This window comes from Hydra vulgaris, chromosome 01, assembly GCF_038396675.1.
Source record: "Hydra vulgaris chromosome 01, alternate assembly HydraT2T_AEP".
In the NCBI taxonomy this organism is placed as follows: domain Eukaryota; kingdom Metazoa; phylum Cnidaria; class Hydrozoa; order Anthoathecata; family Hydridae; genus Hydra; species Hydra vulgaris.
The window spans coordinates 46,204,344-46,224,394 of record NC_088920.1 but is presented as its reverse complement, the minus strand read 5'-3'; the positions used below and the strand labels follow the sequence as shown (position 1 = coordinate 46,224,394).

General features: G+C 29.5%; 1 protein-coding gene across 3 annotated transcripts in view; it reads left to right on the top strand.

Moving 5' to 3' along the window:
* LOC101238921 (uncharacterized) overlaps positions 1 to 20,051 on the top strand; it is a 29,529-nt gene extending 9,478 nt beyond the window's left edge. For 2 of the 3 annotated variants that reach the window (XM_065788356.1, XM_065788358.1), the window contains exons 4-6: positions 99 to 1,575; positions 2,031 to 6,416; positions 19,553 to 20,051. In XM_065788356.1, the coding sequence (XP_065644428.1) occupies positions 99 to 1,575; positions 2,031 to 6,416; positions 19,553 to 19,992 (6,303 nt within the window). In that variant the 3' untranslated portion in view covers positions 19,993 to 20,051. The remainder of the gene's footprint in view (positions 1 to 98; positions 1,576 to 2,030; positions 6,417 to 19,552) is intronic. The other variant, XM_065788357.1, reaches the window with a different exon arrangement.

Here is a 20,051-nt window from a genome sequence, read left to right as displayed (position 1 = left end):
TTGAGAATCAATTTTAATTTATTTTGATGAAAGCAAGTTTCGATTATAAATGTTTTGTTTTACAATATTTAAGAATTGTTTATGTTTAAAATATCCAGGCTATGATTGATGTTTGCGAGACATATACAATTGAAACATGGATGGTTGGTCAACCAGTCCGAAATAAAAAGAAAAAAAAGGACGAATGCAAAACTGTTACTTCTACATGCAATTACACATCTGCATTTAATTTTGAAAAGAAATCTGCTGAAAATGTTTCTAATCAAAGCTTATCATCAACAACCATTTTTTTTAAAGCTTTAACAGAAAAACTTAAAAGTTCTAGGAGCAACTCAGTTGTTAGTGTCAAACCTAAGGAGATTTCATATTTAAATGATACTGTTATGGAGGTTTCAAAACAAAATAATAATTCTAGTGAAAAAGAGGAGACTAATGTTTCTTCAAGTAATTTATTTGAAAAAAATGAAGCTGCCAATAATGTGACTCCATGTTTATCATTAAAAGATTTTTCCCCTACTTTATGGTCTATTTTACAGTCTGTCCCTAAAAAAGAAATGGAAAATCCTTGTCAATCTCCTGTTATTGAAGAGAGCGTTTCTGACTCGAGCTATAGTTTAGTTAACTCAATGTTAGAATTGTTGAAAACACGAGCTGAGCTACCAAGAAATACAGAAATAGCACATTCTACTTTAAATAACTCTGAAAGAAAGAATTTTTATGATGCTTCTAATAGTAAATTAAAAAATAATTTGTTGGGCGATTCAACAAGTGAAATAGTCAAACGTCCTATTAAAATACCTTCTGATTATTCTGTATCTTCCTCATTACTTTCTGGAAATTCAGATAAAATTTCATTTTCTTCTCCTAAACATGTTCCTGACGTCATTTCTCCTGCTTCTCATTATGTAGCTCCTCATTATGTTGTTGCTACATCATCTCAACTTGCTGGTTTTCATTATGTTGCTCCTCTTGAACTAAATGCTTTTGAAAATTCATCATATCAAAGTTTTACAAAAAATATCAAATCAGAATACGACAAAGACTTAAATTTAAACATTAAAAATGATGATAGTTGTAAGACCAATACAGTGTTTAACGAAAAAGCAACGCGAGAAGGAAGTAATATTGAATTAGATCATGCTAAAATAAAAACAGCAGCAGAAAACATTTGTCTATTCAAACCACAAAATCTTGATGTTGTTCAACCAAATAAAGTTCGCCCTTTTGATCCTAGAATTAGAAGGGTCGAAAATATTGAAGTTAGTCCAACCATAACTAAAGTCTTTGTTAATGATCCAAAAATGAATAACATTATTAGCAATCCGACTCCTTTGTTAGTAAATAAAAATAGAAGTGATTGCTCTTTATCTTCTATTTCAAAATCAGATTTCCGATTAAAATTTAAAAAATCGTCAGACAAAATGTGTCTTGCCGAAAGTAAGAATGTTAATTTTTCTGACGAAAAAAAAAAGTCTAGTAAAGCTGCCAGTTTTGACATTGTTGACACTGTAATTGATAGTGATGACAACCAAAGTGAGGTTACTGAGATTTTATGGGAAGTCAACAGCATCACCCGTAAGAATTAAGTTTATCATATTTCATTTGTTAACCCGTAAGAATTAAGTTTATACCAGGGCTGTGGAGTCAGAGTTGTGAAATCCAATAGTAAAACTTCTCGGTATTGCACATGCATGTACAAAATATTTAACCTTCAAAGAATTTTTTATATATTTGGCTAAAAAATAATTTTTTTAATTATCGCGTAATGTTTTTAAAGAATTCAAAGAAATTTCAAAAATTTTGCTTTGGAGTCGGAGTTAGAGTTGAAGTCGGAGTCGAAGTCGTACTCTGAAAATTTCAACGATTGGAGTCGGAGTCGGTACTTTTTTTTTTATGACTCTACACCCCTGGTTTATACATATCATTTGTTAACCCGTAAGAATTGCAATCATTTAAAAAATAATTTTTAAGATTTCTGCATTATAATATTAATGTTTTTTTATTTAAATTAAAAATATTTTGCATTTTAGCATTCAGTAGCCGAAGACATGTTCATGATCAGGATTTGTTTGGTTCAGAAGCGTCAAATCTGGTTGTTAAAAGTATGCTGATTCAAAAGGAACCCAGTATAGTATTAAAGAATAAATCAAATGAAAGTTTTTTATTATCATCTATAAAGTCTGATGACAAACTCCCTGTAAAAATTGATTTCATTCAAAGTGGTACTCTTCAAACTGAATCGATTATTGACCAAGTAAAAACAACAACAAAAAGCAATGCATGTGTTTTAACTAGCTCACGTAAAAATGACTTTGCAGCTTGCTCAAGTTCACTTACTAGGTCACTTCAGGATACAAAGTATAATAATTGCAGATTTATTTTTTATTCAATAGGAAAACAATTACATAAAAAAAATTTAAAAACTTATTATTTACGCAACCAGTTAGAAAGTAAAATAGTTTCTTCCTTTACTAAAATTACTCCTTGGTTTGAAGTTGATAATCTAAAAAACCCACACTCATTAGATGACGAAACTGAAAAAAGAAGTTGCTTGCCAGACTCTTTAAAAGAAAAAATAAATTTCAAATTACCAAGTTTTTTAAATGACATAATGGATTTAAACTTGCCAGAGTCTTTAAAGAAGGAAAAAAGTTCCAATTTAACTTTAAATAAAGAACCCACTCATTGCTTAATAGACTCTTTAAAACACGAAATAACTTTCACACTATCAGACAAAGAAAAAACCCTGGATTTTGTAACTTTGCCAGAAGTGCATTTAAATAACGATATTCAAAATATACCGCCGTCCACACAAACAGTTGTTTCTAGTCATTGCTTTTTAGATGATAATTTGAAAATGGAAACTCATCAGTCCGATTTAACAGGCTACTCACAAAAAGATCAGGATCAGTATAATTATCTCCATACAAATGATGAAGCAAATACAGATAGAACTTTTAATAAAAACACTGAAATTGTGAGTGATTTGATCGAGTTTTTACTTGAAAAAGTGTGTCAAAATTATTTTTACGAGAGCAATTCTTATAGTATGACTTGCAATAAAGTTTGCAATGATACCAGATTAAAACATGATTCTAATGTGATTTATTCTATTAATGATGATGAGTTGAAGGTTCAGCCTGGCAGTGTAATAGAAAATGCTAATTTGAATATTAAACAAAATAAATCAATCGGTGAATTAGATAAACAAAAAAACAAACTAGAAATAAAATCATCAATGAACATATCATTTGACAAAAATAAAATCAATGAAATTTTAGAATATAATGATAACGAACAAAATTCAGCTTTTTCAGCAAATTTAACATCAAACTGTAGCATCAAGCCTACATGCATGGAAAAAGACGAGTCATTTATCTTACATATAAAAAAGAACGTTTTTCAGACCAAACCTCTTATATCTTCTATCGACTCATTGAAGTGCGAGTCACTAGTTTGTGAATTTGAGGAAACTAAAGAGGACGGAGAGTTAACAGACAGCGACGGCGAAGGCGTTGATTTGAATAAAGTTGAGCTAAAAAAAGATAACGAAGAAAAGGATAAAAGTATTGGAGAAAAGAAAAAGAAGATAACACAAAATTATCAAGAAGATCAAGCCTCAAATGAAAGTTTAAAAAATGCTATAACCAGTCTATCCGAAATAAAAAAGTGTTCTGTTAGATATAATAGAGATCTGTCTAATAATAGAGATTTGAATTATGGAGAAAATTTTGATTCCGAATATAGTAATGAAAATGTTTTTGTTAGTGACAAAAATTCTTCTCTCAAGAATTTATCCCTTGCAGAAAAATTTCCTTTTATAAAAAATCTGGATGACAGTGAAAAAATATATTGTAAAGTAGCGACCAATGGGACAAAAACAGAAAAGTCAACTTGTGATAAATCTTCTGAAAAATTACTTTGTGATAACTCTTCAGAGATATCATCTTGTGACAATTTGTTAGAAATGTTTTCTTGTGATAAATCTTGCGATTCGCAATATCACAAATGTTCTAGAGATAAAAATCAAATATTAAGCAAACAGCAAACTAAAGAATTAAGCTGTCATAAAGAATGTAATAGGAAACCGAAAAAAGAAATAAGCAGTCCCGACACAAGTTTAAAAAGTGTATTTGAAATCAATGATGAAAAGTTAATTCACAAAAGTAGAAGTTATGAAGTATTTAAAAATGATAATGGAAAAAAAATTAATAAAAAGTTAAAAAAAGAAAGTAATAGTTATAAAAAAACTGATAGAAAATCAAGTTGTGAACGAAGTAGTTGTGAAAAATTGGATAGAAAATCGAGTTGCGAACAAAGTAGTTTTGAAAAATCTGATAGAAAATCAAGTTGTGAACTAAGTAGTTGTGAAAAATTGAATAGAAAATCGAGAGGCAAACGAAGTAGTTATGAACAATCTGATAGAAAATCGAGTTGCGAACAAAGTAGTCATAAAAAATTGGATAGAAAAACAAGTTGCGAACGAAGTAGTTATGAAAGATCTGATAGAAAATCAAGTTGTGAACGAAGTAGTTATGAAAAATCAGATAGAAAATCGCGAGGCGAACGAAATAGTTATGAAAGATCTGATAGGAAATCAAGTTGTGAACGAAGCAGTTATGAAAAATTGGATAGAAAGTTGAGTTGCGAACGAAGTAGTTATGAAAAATCTGATAGAAAATCGAGTTGCGAACAAAGTAGTCATAAAAAATTGGATAGAAAATCAAGTTGCGAACGAAGTAGTTATGAAAGATCTGATAGAAAATCAAGTTGTGAACGAAGTAGTTATGAAAAATCAGATAGAAAATCGAGAGGCGAACGAAGTAGTTATGAAAGATCTGATAGAAAATCAAGTTGTGAACGAAGTAGTTATGAAAAATCAGATAGAAAATCGAGAGGCGAACGAAATAGTTATGAAAGATCTGATAGAAAATCAAGTTGTGAACGAAGCAGTTATGAAAAATTGGATAGTAAATCGAGTTGCGAACGAAGTAGTTATGAAAAATCTGATAGAAAATCGAGTTGCGAACAAAGTAGTCATAAAAAATTGGATAGAAAATCAAGTTGCGAACGAAGTAGTTATGAAAGATCTGATAGAAAATCAAGTTGTGAACAAAGTAGTTATGAAAAATCAGATAGAAAATCGAGAGGCGAACGAAATAGTTATGAAAGATCTAATAGAAAATCAAGTTGTGAACGAAGTAGTTATGACAAATTGGATAAAAAATCGAGAGGCGAACAAAATAGTTATGAAAAATCAGATAGAAAAGTAAGTTGCGACCAAAGTAGTCATAAAAAATCAGACAGAAAATTGAGTTGTGAACAACGGGTTTATGAAAAATTGGATAAAAAATCTAGAGGCGAAACTAGCAGATCTGGAAGATCTGATAGAAAATCAAGTTGCAAAGAAAGAAGTTATGAAAAATTAGATGATAAATCAAGCTGGAAAACTGATTGTTTAAAAAAATCAAAAAGAAATTCAAGTTGCGAAACAAATGATTATGAAAATTCAGAAAGAAATTCAAATTGTGAAAGCAGTGTTTTAAAGAAATCTGTAAGAAATTCAAGTTGCGAAAGCAGCGGTTATAAAAATTTGGATAAAAATCAGGAAAAAAATTTTCAGGAAAAATTACGAATATCAAAAGGTGAACGTAGCAGTTGTGAAAAGTTGGAAAACAAATCAAAAGATGAATGTAGTAATTGTGAAAAGTTGGAAAACAAATCTAAAGATGAACGTAGCAGTTGTGAAAAGTTGAAAAACAAATCAAAAGATGAACGTGGCAGTTGTGAAAAGTTGGAAAACAAATCAAAAGGTGGAGGTAGCAGTTGTGAAAAGTTGAGAAACAAATCAAAAGGTAAACATAGTAGTTGTGAAAAGTCGGGAAAAAAACCAAAAGATAAATGTAGTAGTTGTAAAAGGTTGGAAAACAAATCAAAAGATGAAAGTGGCAGTTGGGAAAAGTTGGGAAAAAAACCAAAAGATAAATGTAGTAGTTGTGAAAGGTTGGAAAACATATCAAAAGATGGATGTAGTAGTGCTGAAAAATTTGACAATAAATCAAAAGGTGAATGTAGCAGTTTTAAATCGTCGGAAAATAAATCGAACAGGGAAAAAAGTATTTCTGAAAAATCTGACAGCGAGCTAAAAAGTTCTCAAAAGTTAGATAAAATATCCAGCTGTGAAAATGTCGGTCATCAAAGTTTTAAAGAAAAATCAAAAAATGAAAATGATAATAAAAAATCCTTTAATTATAGGAAATCATCTTGTGAAGACACTTCTAAATATAATACAGACAATTTCATACTTTCTGGCTCTCCTTTACCTCCAACAGACAAAATCAAAATAAAATCCGATACAGACAAAGATTCTCTAAACATAAAAAGTTTATCAGATTTTATACTCAAGGAAGAACCAAGTGAGATTTTTTTCTTTTATACTCCTTTTTTTTTTCTTTTTCTTTTTTACATTAAGTTGATAGGGGAAAGTTGCCAATATGAAACACCTTAGGAATAAATATTTTTTAACCAAAGATGGTTTACTATGAAAACATTTATGATTTGATTAATACAAACATTAATACTATACTTTTAACCATAATTTGATTTAATTGATTGCGCTGTTATTAGAAATAAGTTCGGTTTTGCCAGGGCACTATTTTGTTTCAATCAAGGCAACCGGTTTCCTAAGTTGGAAAACTTTGATTTTTTAATTGGAACAGCTTGCTTCTTTTACAAAAAACACCAAAAATCATTTAAAAATTATTTTCATCCTCACAGTGACAGTTTAAACAATTCATTTAAAACTTATAATAGAATTAAAAAATGCGCAGGCAAAATAAAATTCTGCAAGTAATTAATTGTACAAAAGCTTCAACCTATAATGTTTTTTTATTTTATCAATTAAAAATCACTAAAAAAAGTTTTATTTTTGAGGTTTATAATAGTAGCTATATATTTTTATATTGAATTTTTTTTTATAGTTTTATATTGTGGTTTATGATTGTAGTTCTATTTTTTTATATTTTTATAAAAAAACTTTATAGTTACGATCAAGGAACTATTAGACTATATATATTGGATATATATATATATATATATGTATAAAAATTAGTAAAAACATTTATCTAATTTTTAGTTTTCAACATAAGAAAACTAAAAATTATGAAACTACTGATGGAGAAACAAGCTGTTGAAGAAAACTAAAAATTAGATAAGTATTATTACTAATTTATTATTGCTCTGTTCTTTAAGAACATTGAGCACTCTATTTGTAGAATACACTGACATAATTTATATATATATATATACATATATATATATATATATATATATATATATATTTTAATTCACTCCCAACAAGGCTCAAAGCAAATACTATTAAGTTGGTAGTTATTAGAAAACAAGGAATATAGTTAAAAGAGCAAGTTTTGAAAAGTTGTAGGTTGTATGAGATAGAAAAACATGAAGATGGGAGAGAGTTTCAAAGGGTTGAAGTGCGAGGAAAAAAACTAGGCGAATTAAAGTTTTTAGTACATGCAGGGACAGATACAGTAAATGGATGTGACTTTGCTTGATGAAGATTCAAGTTAGCATGAGTTTTGGTTGATGGAACTAAAGATGGTCATTTGATAGCCTCAAGCTTGGCAGATAAAGCAGATCCAACTACGTTAACAATACGCTTTTAGACCTGCTTTAGAATAGAAAGAGTATCATTTGAAGAACCAACCTAAAAATGAAAACAGTATTCCATACAGGAGCGAATTAGAGTATAAGTAGAAAATGGAATCAAGAGTAAGATAACGGCAGATGCTATCTTGGCAATCAATTGTTTATATGGTTTACATGAAAGGTCAATAGTGAACAATAATTCGAAAAGACGTAAAGAAGAATACTTAGTGAGAGAGTTGCCATTCGTTAATATAGGATCAACAGTATAATATCATATCAGTATTGTGATAGTTGTTTGCAGTAAATAACTTTTGTTGAAGTTAAAATTCACAAGCCACTGCAAACCCTAATGCGTTACAGAAATGAGATCAGATTCAAGATCAGCCGCCTGTTCTATGCGATCGAAAAGAGAAGACTTTTTGTCAAGACAAAAGTATAAAGTTGAGTTGTCAGCAAATAGAGCCACTTTAGATGTAAGGTTGTCAGGAAGATCATAAATATAGATAAGAAACAAGGGCCAAGGATTGAACCTTGAGGTACCCCAGAGGTTACTGGGAATGAAGAAGAGTGTTAGAGGATGACTTTGATAAACCGTTTAGAAAGAAATGATTTGATAATCTCAAAAAATTTTCCTAAATACACCATATGAACCATTTATGGAGAAGACCAGCATGCCAAACTTTATCAAAAGCTTTAGACATGTCAAGAGCAATAGCACTTGCCTCACCGCCTCCATCTAATGATAGAATCTTTCAGTCACAGCAGTTAGCAAGTCAGCCGTAGAACGAGAAGATCGAAAACCATATTAATTGTCTGACAGTAAGTTGTTTGGCTCAAGATGGGATGTTATAAAATTATTGATCAAAGACTCAAAGACTATGCTAATAATAAGAGAAGACTGATCGTACGATAGTGGGAGGGGTCAGAATGTTCTCCAGAGGTTTCAAAAATTGGAACCACAGATGCCATTTTCCCGCATTAGAGAGAATTGAAGAGAGTTCTGGGCTTTTTATCATAGTATTAGTATATAAATATGGTTTTACAACACTTTGTTTTAAAATAACCATTACTTTAAATTTCCACACTTCACTTAAATTCATTGTAAATAATATATTTTTCAAATCTTATTTTTATACAATCATTTCGCAGTCAAAATTACGCTAACAATACGACTCATAAATCTTCATATTCAAAAGACCTTTTATTATATTTCAACATGTTTCTCCGGGCTGATTTTTTCAATATTTTATGGCTCGATCGAAATTCTTGATACATTTAAAAAATTAGCCAAAATCGCCATAATTGCCATATACTTTTATGGAATGTACACAAACGGTGAATTGGTGAAAGCGATTTGTTTTGCTGTAATATGATGAAGCTTTTTTGAAACATTTCAGTTAATTAAAAATTTTTTATTGAAATAGTTTACAATATTTCACAATGAAATGTTTTTTTATATTTATAAATATACTTTTAATATTTATAAATATACTTCTTAAATATATATTTTTGAAAAATTTGACTTTATTGAAAATGAAAATTTTTTGCGTTAACTTTAAAAGAACTTGTTGTTGCGGTACTTTAATAAAATAATTTTGATCGACTTTTTTGAACTAATACTCCACTCTCACGCGTTATGATTTCTCAAAATCCCTAATATAGCGAAAAAACAAAACTAGATGACCAAAAAAATTTTTTTATGGTAATCCCATTTTTTAAGGAAAGTTTTCAAAATCTCTCAAAGCGTATAAAATGAGACGTTTTACTAGAAAAGTACAAGATATAGCCATGAGACATTTTATTTTTAAATTAAATTCCCTGTTCCGAATTCGGCGACTCTCCCTTGTTGTTTAGAACAGGTTGATAAAATATTTTTTTGCTATTCTAAACTATATTTATAGTCATCGATAAATTTTAAGTTTCATAGTATTATCTCTGAGGGTTCAAAATTATGACCATATAAAGTTTAAATCTTCCTTAGTTTGAGAGGTTTACAAAATTTATATGGTCATAATTTTTGAACGCTGAGAGATAATACTGTGAAACTTAAAATTTATCGATGAACATAAGTCTAGTTGAGAATAGGACAAAAAATATTTTATCAACTTGTTGCCCCTGACGTTTGGGTTGGGGACGGGGGATGAAGTTTAAGAGCTTTTTCGTTCCCAGCCTCCAATCATTGCAATTTTTGGCAAACCTTATTATTTCAGATAAGTATAAACATACAAATGTTTGGAGTTTGCTCCATGTCTAGAAGTTAGCTATCTTAATCACCAAAAATCCTGGATCCGTCACTGATAATCACATATTTGATTTATATATATATATATATATATATACATATACATATACATATACATATACATATACATATATATATATATATATATATATATATATATATATATATATATATATATATATATATATATATATATCATATAAAAAAATATAGATACATTTAATAGAAAGAATTCCAAATTTATCTCCTTGCGTGCTTTATGGCAAATTCGGAGATGAAGTCATCGTAACTTAGTTTTTTTGCTATTTCTGATTCTATAGGCAAAATTGCCAATGAAGTAAATCTTTCTTGGCTTATTGTAGACTTCAAATATTTTTTTATTAACTTTAATCTTGAAAAAGGTCTCTCTGCTGAAGCGACTGTAATTGGTAAATTTGTATAATTTTAAGCGCAGTAACGAAATTTGGATATAACTTAAACAGATTATTTTTTAACAAATATTGCAGTATTTGTAATACTCTGAAGTTGGAAGGCAAAACTCGACGACAACTTTGATTTCATTACATAAATCAATCACATCAATTTCATATTGCAATGTCATATATAAATCTTTAAAATATTTTAGAAGTTCATCTTCACTCATGTTTTTAATATTATCCGAACTATATAAAAAACCATACAATGTTTCATGTTCTTTATAAGGTTTAAATCTTCTCGTGAATGAATTAATCCCATTATCAACAACGACAAGAAAATATTCAATTCTAAAATATTCTTCACTCGATGAAAAATTTCCTACAGTTCTTTGAATCTTAAATTCAGGCGTCACTTGAACTTCTTCAGTAATTTCCTTAGCTATTATTATAGAAGAGTTGAATCCCGTTTCACGGTATTTTTTAAATATTTTGGCTTTTATAAAAATTTAATATATAAAATATATATAAAAATTTTGGCTTTTATAAAGAACAACACCATAAGATTTTTAAAAATTTTTAAAAAATAAAAACGTTTTAAAATTTTTAAAAAATTTTAAAACGTTTAAAAAATAGAACGTTTTTTTATCATAAATTATAACAATAAAACGTTTTTTTTTATTTATTTATAAAAAATAGTTTTGGTCGAAAATTATGAAAATAGAACATTTTTATCATAAATAATAAAATAAAAACACTTTTAGAGGAATGTCAAAAAGCTTGGTTTTTAATCAAAAACATAAGGTTTTCTTTTATTCTATTGTATATGAAATGCAACTACTGCTACTACGAAAATCTTGAGTTTGCTATGTTTTATAGATGGTCTTATCTTATTTCATACAAGGTCTCAAATTAACTACAAAACTTTTTTTCAAAACCAAACCTTGTTTGCCGTTTCTTATTTGATTTAACTTTCTGCATCACGTACGCATTTGAAAATATTGTATTTAAAGGCCATATTTTACTTTGTACCAAAAAAGCATTTTTAAATAATGAATTACCACAAAAATCTTAAGTGAAATTTCGAGAAATTACGTGAAAAGAATTGGTGCTACCATTTCGTTGAGTAACTTAATTTAAATAGAATGTGTTCTAAACGTTATTCGATATATTATATAGAATAACGTTTAGAACATATACAGTATTGGACAAAACATTTGCAACCAACATCGAGCAATGCTAAAAAGTGTTCCTAATTTTACATGTCTTAAAAACGAAACGAACTATACTACCACAGCAAACAGTTCAGGAGTCTGAAGTCATAGCATGCCATGACATGAGCAATCAGCTGACAGGTGACAGCACACAGGCAGAATTTCGTTGACAAGTGCCATTTTGCAGCGGACAAAACAAGTGCAACTTTTTCGGTTTGTTTCATTTTTTTAAGTCTGGTCCGTGTCAACGTCACGGAAGTTTTTTAATAATTAAAGGAAGTATCCAGAAGTTTCCAGAAGCCTGCAGAAGCTTCCAGAAGTTTCCAGAAGAAGCATCTGGAAGCATCCAGTAGCATCCAGAAATATCCAGAAACATTCAGAAGCATCCAGACGCATCCAGAAGCGTCCAGAAGCATCGAAAAGAAGCATCTAGAATCTTCCAGAACAGGTTCACACAGGTTCATTTTACTATATAAGAGACATGTAAATCGACGTGTAATTCAGTCAGTATATGGAAGTCAATCAGTCAGTATTATCAAGACAGTTTATCGAAGTGAGTTTTATCAAAGTGTTTTATCGAAGAACATCAATACAAGAAGTGAAATACAACAAGTGTTTCATTACATCAATACAAGAAGTGAAATACAACAAGTGTTTCATTACATCAATACAGTCCACATCCAACCAAGACGTTGTGTTCCACAGAGCATTATTGTATCATCACGAGGTAAATGTAACACGGTAAGAAGCGTGATTATTTATTTTTATTATTTTTATGAGTTCAAGTGCAAAAATGGCTCCCGACAGTCTTGGATTGGAACTAAGAAAGAAAATTATTGGCGATTACGTAAATGGAATGTCACAAAAAAGTATTTGTTATAAATATCGCGTGAAAAAATGGACCGTATCAAGACTATGTTCCAAATATCGTTCTACGGGGAAGTTGGCAGCAGATAACAAAGGTGGAAGACCGCGTTCCGCCACTTCTAGAGAGGATTCTATGATCGTCAGTTCCGTCAAGAAGGATCCCTGGATATCATCAGTTGAGATACAAAAGCAATTAGAGCTGCCTGTATCGGACCGAATAATCAGACAACGTGCTGTTGAAGCCGGATTGTTTTCTCGACGCCCTGCAAAGAAACTGCTAATTTCACTAAAAAACAAGAAGAAAAGACTCCTGTTTGCTACATCTCATATTGACTGGAATGTGCAGAAATGGCGAACTGTCCTGTTCAGTGATGAATCGAAGTTGAACATCATTGGGAGCGATGGCATTTGCCGTGTACGTCGACCGGCCGGAAAACGCCTCGATTTACGTTACTGCCATAAAACCGTGAAGCATGGCGGAGGCAATGTAATGGTCTGGGGGTGTTTTTCTGCTAACGGTCCAATACATCGAAGCGATGGAATAATGGATCGTTTCATGTATAAAAATATCCTGAAAGATGTTGTTACCTCATGCTGAATGGAATATGCCAATAAAATGGGTTTTTCAGCAAGACAACGATCCGAAACACACTGCAAAAGTAGTCAAGCAGTGGTTTCAAGACAACCACCTATCGGTGATGGATTGGCCGCCTCAGTCTCCGGATCTCAACTCTATCGAGAACCTGTGGGAGATCGTCAACCGCAGAATTAATCGTGAAGGTGTTCGTAATAAGGATCAACTGTTTGAGCAAATCCAAAAGTCCTGGGCATCGATTCCACAAAGTTTCATTGATCACCTGATCAAATCTATGCCTCGAAGATGCAAGGCTGTGATCGACAACAAAGGATTCGCCACGAAATATTGATAGCGAAATACAGCTTGGTCAACATTTTGTCGAGTTGCACTTGTTTTGTCCAGAGGGAAATCAACTTTTTTTAATACTTTTGATTAATTGATTAATTTTCGTGTACAAATAATGAACTTTGTGATGAATAAAACTTGAAGAACTTTGTCTCTAAACAGTTACATAGTTATTTCTCTAAATTGAAAAAATGCAGCACTTTTATATAAAGAAACTAAATTAGCATTATTTGGTTGCACTCGTTTTGTCCGATACTGTATATGTTATATATAATATATCGAATAACGTTTAGAACATATTCTAAGTTAAGTTACTCAACGGAATGGTAGCATTGATTCCTTCCTCTATTCACGTAATTTCTCAAAATTTCACATAAGGTTTTAATATATTATATTATCATATTTATAATATTTAAGCGATGTGCATCCCATGTACAACGTACCCATGCATGCAGTTTTATTGTTAAGACAAATTGCTTGCGGCCATATATATTTAAAACTGGGATCCGGTACCGAAAGGGGGATGAGGCGAAGGGAGGGATCTGCGAAAAGCGTTAAATAAAGTAATTTAAAAGATAAGGAAGGGGGTTTAAAACTCGAGCTATTTTTAAGGGGGGAGGGGGACATGAGAACCCATGGCAGCAGGGGGAGTGAGGTTCAAATTTCTAGAATTTTTGGATTACGTACTTTATGGATCACCTCAAACAGAAAAACTATTTTTTTTGCGTGTACAAACTTACGAATAAGTGTTGTTTTTTCGATATAATTTACATTGCTAATGTAGCTAAAAAAATTACAACTCCTATTCAATATGAAAAAATTAAAGGAAAAATGTGTGTATTTTATTTCTATTGTATTTTTATTATTTTACGGCCGTAATTAAATCTGCGTAATGGTAATGATCGACAAAAATTTTAATAAAATACTTGTAACATTAAACTAAATAAAAATACTGGTTCAACTCTTCTTTTCAAAAATTTTATTTATCAAAAAAAAATAATAATATTCGCTCAAGCAAATTAATAACTCTCAACAGAGTCTCAACGAGTTAATCAATTTTAGTAAAAATTTTCCGTTTTTTTTCATTACTGCGGTATCGAGTTTTAATTGTTGAAAGAATCCCAAGAACAATACATGTGATCAAAAAATGATTCTTAAATGAACATTTTTATTTTTGCAATCTAAGCTAAATATGAAAAGAGTTTAAACATAAGTAAAATTTTTGTGACGTCACGCTGTAGGTAATTCTTTCCACTTAGTTAATGTAGTTAATTCTTTCCTTCTGTAGTTAACTCTTTACCTCCTAAAACTTTCCCTCTCCTCGTATTTTTATGTGATATTCGGTGACACTTTCCAGTACGCCTACCCTTCCCCTACACATGTAATATATTTTTTGAATAGTAAACAAGAAATAAAATAAAGAAAAAAGTATAACACTTTTCATATAAACAAAGTTTTTTTAGTTAAGGGGCCATTTAAACTATGCGTGGCGCTCATAGGGTGTTCTAAAATACTCATAAGGTGGGTATAACAATATCATTTTGCTTAACTTCAAAACCACAAAAAGGTATTCGATAATCTTTAAATCAACAATTTATAACTGTGTAAATCTTGTGTTATTCAAGTAGAAAATTAAATTCAAAATTATCAAAATTTCAACTTAAACTAATCCTAATGCAAGAAAAAGAAAATTGAACATTTTTGTCATGTATACGAAATTAGACAGAAGTTTTTGAAAAACTATAATGTATAAAAGTAACAGAGCGTCGAAAAGCAACAAAGCTTTAAAAATGTTGTATAACAATTTAGATTATAAAACTCGAAAAAAAAATTGATCCATCAAAAGAACAGTACATAATTAGTAAATTAATAATTAGTATCTGATTGTAGGAGAAAAACTGAGATAGTTTAATAAATATAAATACAATAGTGTTCCGAAAAATAGAGCTACTTAATGTAGTACAAGTGTTTATGGGATTGATATTGGGACAAACAGTTTGATAAACGCGAAGAGCAAAGACCCTACAAAGTACTGTTCATGGGGAATTTGTAGATCGGATTCTAAATATAGTGATAGATTACCTCTAGAAACATTTTTTATACGGTTTCCTAAATCTGGTAATATTTAAGAAATAATTACAGACTGGCAAAAACAAAGAAAAAATTTTAAATTAAAACATGGCTTCATGTTTGAAAGAAAAGATTTTAACATTAGTAAAACGTTGATGCTTAAAGATAAAAAAAAGAGTCGTATATGGGCATAATTTGATTTTGTTGGTCCAGCAAAATATAACTTAAGTTACTAGAATTCCACAACCAAAGATATTACACGAAAGAAACCCAACCAATTTATTTTGAACTCTAAAAAATAGCTAGGCCAAGAGTACTTATTACTCTTTTAAGTTTTCGACAAGGTTTTGTCACATTAGCTCCTATGTATAGTATTAGTCTTACATTTGTAGCATACTTACAACGCGGATAATGTTTCTTTTTTATACCTTTAAAAATCATAAAGTTTTGATGTTTTCATCTCGACAACAATTTCAAAAGTTTCCTACACAAAATTTCAATAACATAAAGTAGTTAGAATTAAGTTGATTGTACTGATTTACTGTTATGTCTAATGGTAAACTGCTTTTATTTATATCCAATCAAATCCAATTGTATGTCATTTATATCCAATTAAATCCAATGGTATATCATTTTTCATTAAATGGTAAACGTGTATGTAAATAATAAATATCCACTTATTATTTACGCACATATGAAGAATCAATCCCACTTATAATATTCAACGTTGTAATAATATTATCTTTAATATTTTATTGAAGCAGGTATCAAAAATTTCTGTTCTTTCTAAGGAAGGATTTGCAGTTAGTTTTATTTAAATCGACATTTTTTCCCACTTTTTTTGTCCATAACACTCAATTTATCATTTTATCTCATCGACATTAAATACAATAAAAGTCATTTTTTTAAAAATGCTTCAGGATCATCTTTTCCAAAAGAAAAAACCTTGTTCAAATTTTTCTCAAATAGCAATATAAACTTATATCACAGTCATAAGTTTTATAAGAAATGCATTGCACTTCATAAAGCAGCTATACTTATCTTATACGAATTGATTTGTTTGTCCGAATATTAATCCCCAAATTTTAATTAGTAAAATTTCGTGACGTCAACCAAACCGTGCGCTATTAAGGTAACGAGGGGCAAAATGAGACACTTAAGCACTAATTTATTTAATACAGGCCATCTAACAACTTTTGAAAAAAGAGCTTGATATTTTTCAAACTTTTACCATCCTACTATAACCTTACAAAAAATGAGTTGCAAAGCTGCAGTGGTTTGGTCACCAGAGATTATTTATTGACAACACCTATCATGTCTCATTTTGCCCTGCAATGCGGGTCAAAATGAGACAGATTTTTTTTTAGAAATTCAAATAAATAATGAAAAACAAAACAGATTTTTAAGAGGTTTAGCAAGATAAACACTTTATAATGTAATACAGCTAATAATAATATATAATATATAATCAAACAAATATAATACATAATCAAACTGTCATTAGTCAATCATACAATCCAACACACGCTCACTAGTCAATTATATAATCAAACACACTTTCACTAGTCAATCAAGACTGTCATTAGTCACATAAATCACATATTGCTTCACCAGTAGGTTGAAATAAACAACAATCTGAATGAGCCCAAATTGTACATTTTAAACATTGACTCTATTTCTCTCCTTTTGCCGTCTTACTCCATAATCTATTACAAACATAACATTCCCAGTCTTCAACACTTAAAATTTAACCCTTTCTTTACCCTTTCCTTATGCACATTTATTTTCTATTTTTTGTTCTTTTAACTTTTCAGAGGATTTAAAGAGTGTTTTCAAAATCTAACAAATTAATGCTTTTTGTATGTGTTTTATGCTCATATAAATTTAAAAGAATTTTATTTTCGATAGAAGCTCTAGTGTGCTTTGTAAAATGTTTTATATACTCTATAAACAGATCAATTGTAATCCAGCCATTTTAAGAGCATCCTCTAATTGTTCCAGTTGGAGCATGGGTGGAATAAATTGTCCAGTCATGCTTATAGCACTAACAACTGTTGTTGTTACACCGCATTCGCCACTAATTACAGAGGAAACAATGTTTTTTCTTTTTTTGTTATAACTTTTACAGGTTTATGTACAGTCGTAATGCCTAATTCATCACAGTTAAAAATTTGATGAGATTCAAACTTGTACTTTTTCATAGCAGTTTCTATACTATTGAAATAAATGTTCACAGAATTGCTGTTTAAACGATAAACACAATTTAAAGACAACCCTTAAGACTTTCTAATCGAAACGTCTGTTTAAAAACTTACAAAGTCTCTTCCTGCAACACCATTATATTTATTAAATGGGTGAACTATTTTGTACTTTTTGACATACTCAAAGACAATTGTTGAATGTCACTTATGGACCATCCATAATAAAATGAAGCCATTTCTTCTATGTATTTAACTAATTGACTTTCAGCGTCATTTGGCAATACTTTTTAAATGAACCAAGTGATTTTTTATGTATATTAATAGAGTCTAAATTCTTTAATTTTCTTTGAATCCTTTTGTCTAAAGCATCATTATTTACTTTGCTTTTCTCAATGACATTTCTTTTAACTTTATGGAGTCGATTACCAATAACATGCTTTGCTCAGAAAAATTGCCACAAATAGTTTTTCTCTTATAGTTTCTAACCACATTTAACTTTATACATACATACATACATACATACATACATACATACATACATACATACATACATACATACATACATATATATATATATATATATACATACACACACATACATACAAACACTCTATATACATTATATATATATATATATATATATATATATATATATATATATATATATATATATATATATATATATATATATATATATATATATATATATATATATATATATATATATATATATATATATATATATATGTATGTATGTATTTTGATTACAATAGGAATTACCTCTTGTATAAAATATAAACATATCAGGCAAATATAATAAATATAAGTAAACAAAATATAAAACATAATAATATGCTGGATAAAAGCTAAACATAGCAAATATTAAAACATAAAGTATATAAATCTACAGTATGTAAACAATAATATTACTCAAATATTTCAAATATTAGAGTAAATGTTAATATTTAAAAATATTATTTGTTATGTTTGTTGTTTTCATGTAAAACATTAAATAAACATGGCTGATATCGGCAAAACAAACAAAACAAAAACGACTCGTTTTGCCCCGCAACATGTTGGCATCGAAATTTAGTAATTTTTTGGCAATTTAGCAATAAAAATAATTTATCAAAGTATCGAAATGATAGAGCAATGCTTAAAGGTGATAATAAAACACAAACTTTGATTATAAAATTTTTTCCACTGCGTGAGATCAAGAAACACTAAGAAAAATAAAAACACCAACGCATCGAAATTCATAATTGTCACATAGCCAAGAGATGAAATGATTGTCTTTCTCTTCATCTTCTTTATTTTAACGTGACTCAAGATATTTTCTGTAACAAATGATTTTAGAACACAACTAAACTTTTAAAAATGATTAAAACAATAAATTGCGAGGTTGGGATTATTATAACTGCGATCTGACTCATTTTTCCCCGCTGTCGCATTTTGCCCCGTCTTACCCTACAAAAATCCGTAAAATACGTCTTTAATAGGTCTTCCACTATATAATTTTTAATAATAATTAATGTGTCGAGGACACTAAGTAGAGGAAACATAAACTTAGTTTGGTTTTCGTAATATGATTACAAAAATCAAAAAAATTTTTTACTTATTGCTTGTAAGTTTCCGGTAAACTAACATTTGGTAGGGTAGCTAACATTAGGTAGGGAAGCTAACATTAGGTAGGGATGCTAACATTCAGAGATTATTTCGTTGTGAAGTTAGCATAGTTTTTGCAAAACGTTTGAATTATGTGTTTGAGATAAGGTCTTTGAGATAATCTCAAACACCAAAAATAAAAAAGGAAAAAAAAACATGTCTACACCCTTGAAAAGCATTTTCATTTATAAGTAGTTATTTTATTATTAAATAGATAACAAGTTTATAAATAATTTTTTTCTTTTAAAATATATTTGATATTTATTTATAATTGTTTATACCCTGTTTAGCAGGTTTGATTGGCGGCAATAAAATACTTCAACAAGATATAAGTTCTAAAAAGGAGTCCGATTTAAACGTGTTTCAGAAACGGAATCGAGAAAAAACTATTCAAATAAAAAGGAAACTTGATGAACGAGATGATCAGACCGTCATTTCAATAAAAAATGATAATGAAAATTTTAATACGTCTATTCTACCTAAAAAGAAGTCATCATTGATTCACACCAAGCAACTAATGAAAGAAGGAGGATTCCTGGAAAGACGTTCACAGCACAATCTTGAGTTAAAAGAAAAAGCAAGAACGGAAAGTTTATTAAAGTCTGTCCAACCTATCACGTTTATTCCGAATAATCCTAAATCTGGTCTCATTTATAAGAAACGCTATGTTAATCAACTTTTTGTTAGAGGTGACAATATTATAATGGTGGCTTACGATAAATCTACTTAAGATATCTGTTTAAATGAGTTTTAACTTAATATAATAAAAATTTTTGCTATCGTTACGCA